The sequence below is a fragment of the Octopus bimaculoides genome, chromosome 1, assembly GCF_001194135.2.
Source record: "Octopus bimaculoides isolate UCB-OBI-ISO-001 chromosome 1, ASM119413v2, whole genome shotgun sequence".
Taxonomy (NCBI): domain Eukaryota; kingdom Metazoa; phylum Mollusca; class Cephalopoda; order Octopoda; family Octopodidae; genus Octopus; species Octopus bimaculoides.
The window spans coordinates 5,327,108-5,329,482 of record NC_068981.1 but is presented as its reverse complement, the minus strand read 5'-3'; the positions used below and the strand labels follow the sequence as shown (position 1 = coordinate 5,329,482).

General features: G+C 36.4%; 1 protein-coding gene across 1 annotated transcript in view; it reads left to right on the top strand.

Annotated features, from left to right (window-relative positions):
• LOC106867230 (serine/threonine-protein kinase TBK1) overlaps positions 1–1,764 on the top strand; it is a 258,492-nt gene extending 256,728 nt beyond the window's left edge. The window contains exon 19 of the mRNA XM_052974143.1: positions 1,660–1,764. Within this exon, the coding sequence (XP_052830103.1) occupies positions 1,660–1,764 (105 nt within the window). The remainder of the gene's footprint in view (positions 1–1,659) is intronic.
• Positions 1,765–2,375: the final 611 nt, after the last annotated feature.

The window sequence follows — 2,375 nt, the reverse complement described above, 5'->3', positions numbered from 1 at the left end:
TATATATATATGTATATATATATATATATGTATATGTATGTGTGTGTGTCTATGTATATGTATATACATACACACATATATGCATACATGTATGTATATATATGCGTGTGTATATATACACACACACACACAAGATAGAATATACTGGACACTTTATCCCAACAATCGTTTCGACACATCCTGCATCGCTCTCTCGCGCGTGGGAAACACTACAATGAATTGCGGTGCATCTCATGCTGCAGAAACATCTCATCAGGTGATGCAACACAGTTTCTCGTTACAAATATAACATAACCCATGGCATAGTTTCCCACCTGTGAGGGAATCAATGCAGTGTGCGTTGAAACGATTGTTGGGATAAACGAAGTTTCCAGTATACGCTATCTACTATACTCAACAGAAATGGAGAAATTCCTAATGCAGATCCAGCGACGATTATGCAATTACTGTGGCTGATGGCAGTGAACTTACTTTGCCGGCATTGTACTAGGGACATACCCAAGTTATAGATTTAAATTTTAACTTCTGTGTGTGTGTGAGGGCGCTTGGCTTAGTTGTTATGGTGTTTCACTCCGGAGGTACTGATCGTGATTCCAATTCCTAAACCGAGTGTTACGTTCTGTTCTTGAGCAAATCACTTTGTCTCACGTTGATCTGCAATCCCTTCGTCACCTGACACATGGCACACCGTAAACCAGTTCAGGCAACTTTGATTTGATGGAGAGCAAGTGAACTATTGTGCGGCACAAACATTTGATCACCACAAACAGATCGTTTGTACAGGTCGTTCGGTAAATGCTGAACTCTCATACGTTGTCTTTGACGGGAGAGTCCATCGTGTATGTATGCATGAATGTGTTTATGTACCTAGACGTGTGTGTGTGTGTGTATGGTGAATAGTTGAGAAATGCTCATCGTTCCAAGACTACAAAGATATCCTTAAGTTGATAGAAAACATGTGTTTTCATAAATCACTGACCATTAAGCCTTCTATTGTGAATGGTCTTTAGCCGACTAATCAACGTGATGTGATGGCGTAGATACGTTTTATCAAACGTTCTAGAAAATCACTTCCGATTCCCTATAAAAACCATTCGGTGCGTATTTTTACCAGTCAGATAACTCAGGAAGACGGCTAAGGCAGATGGTGTAGAATGATAACAGGAATCTCCATCTCCATGGATATAGTTCAGTTCTTTCCAGTTATATTGGGATATTGGGCAAACCGCATTTTGCCATAGCAATAGCTTGCTGTAAACTCGAAGCAGTAACTGTCTCCAAGTCAGTAATTATTGCCGTTGTTATCTATAAAAGACCAACACAGTTTGTTTTTTATGTGCAACAATAAAATCTTCTGTTGAATGTTTGTGGGTGACATTCAGTTACTTCTTCACGCAGCCCAAGAAACATTTTCATTCATCACCTCAATCAGTTACCACCACAAACCAGTCCAACAAACACTCAAGTGACAACAGTATTTTGTTGAAAAAAGGTTGTCGTATTTGTGGAATGGTTAGAGAAAGTTTAGTAATTAATTGAAACAAGTGATATATTGAGTGTTTTTACAGCAATGTTGGAAGGGGGCTTGTACCAAACTATGTTTCTGCTGTTAATGATTCTTCAATATAAGTAATGTTTCTCATTTTTTTTCATTTTTAGACAATGTCTCGTTGCAAGTATTCACAGAATCACGAAACGCTTACTTCGCAGCAACCAGCTTTGAAAGTAGAACTGAAGCGGTTTTTAAAAATTTTTGAAAATTAAAAAACTTTTTTATATTTTTTATATATTGTTAATAATGCTAATGGAACGGCAAGATAGACGATGGACGTAACACAGATTTCTTTGGTTTCTAATATGCTTAATACATGGCACTAAGTTGAGAATTATGTCATGGAAATTACCAACAGTAATATAATGTTCAGGGGTTATCTTAATTCCCTATTAATTGATGAAATTATGTGATTTTTTCATCAACAATTCTATTTGTTTTGCGTTGAGTTTCTTCGTTATTAGTAGGCCATCATTTCTGTAGACTCGTCATTCGATCAGTTGTCGTTCTTTCTTCGAATCAGACTAAACCATTAATCCCAGAATAATTCTCAGTGCCCATCCTAACATACAAAAATGGTAGAAGAAGGTTTCCTGTTACAAAAGACATCATGTTTTAAGATTTTCTAGATTAAGGCTAATATTTCAATTTCATTTTCATTCCTGTCTATAACGGATTTTGCAAAATTGAAAGTCTTTTTGATCAAGTTTTGATAAATTGATGGGTTTTATACTTGAATATCGTGTGGGCTCGAGGTTAAGAGAAGAATTCTTGTGTTATGAAGAAGATAATAGCCAAACTCTTCTGGGTTATAGAAATATAA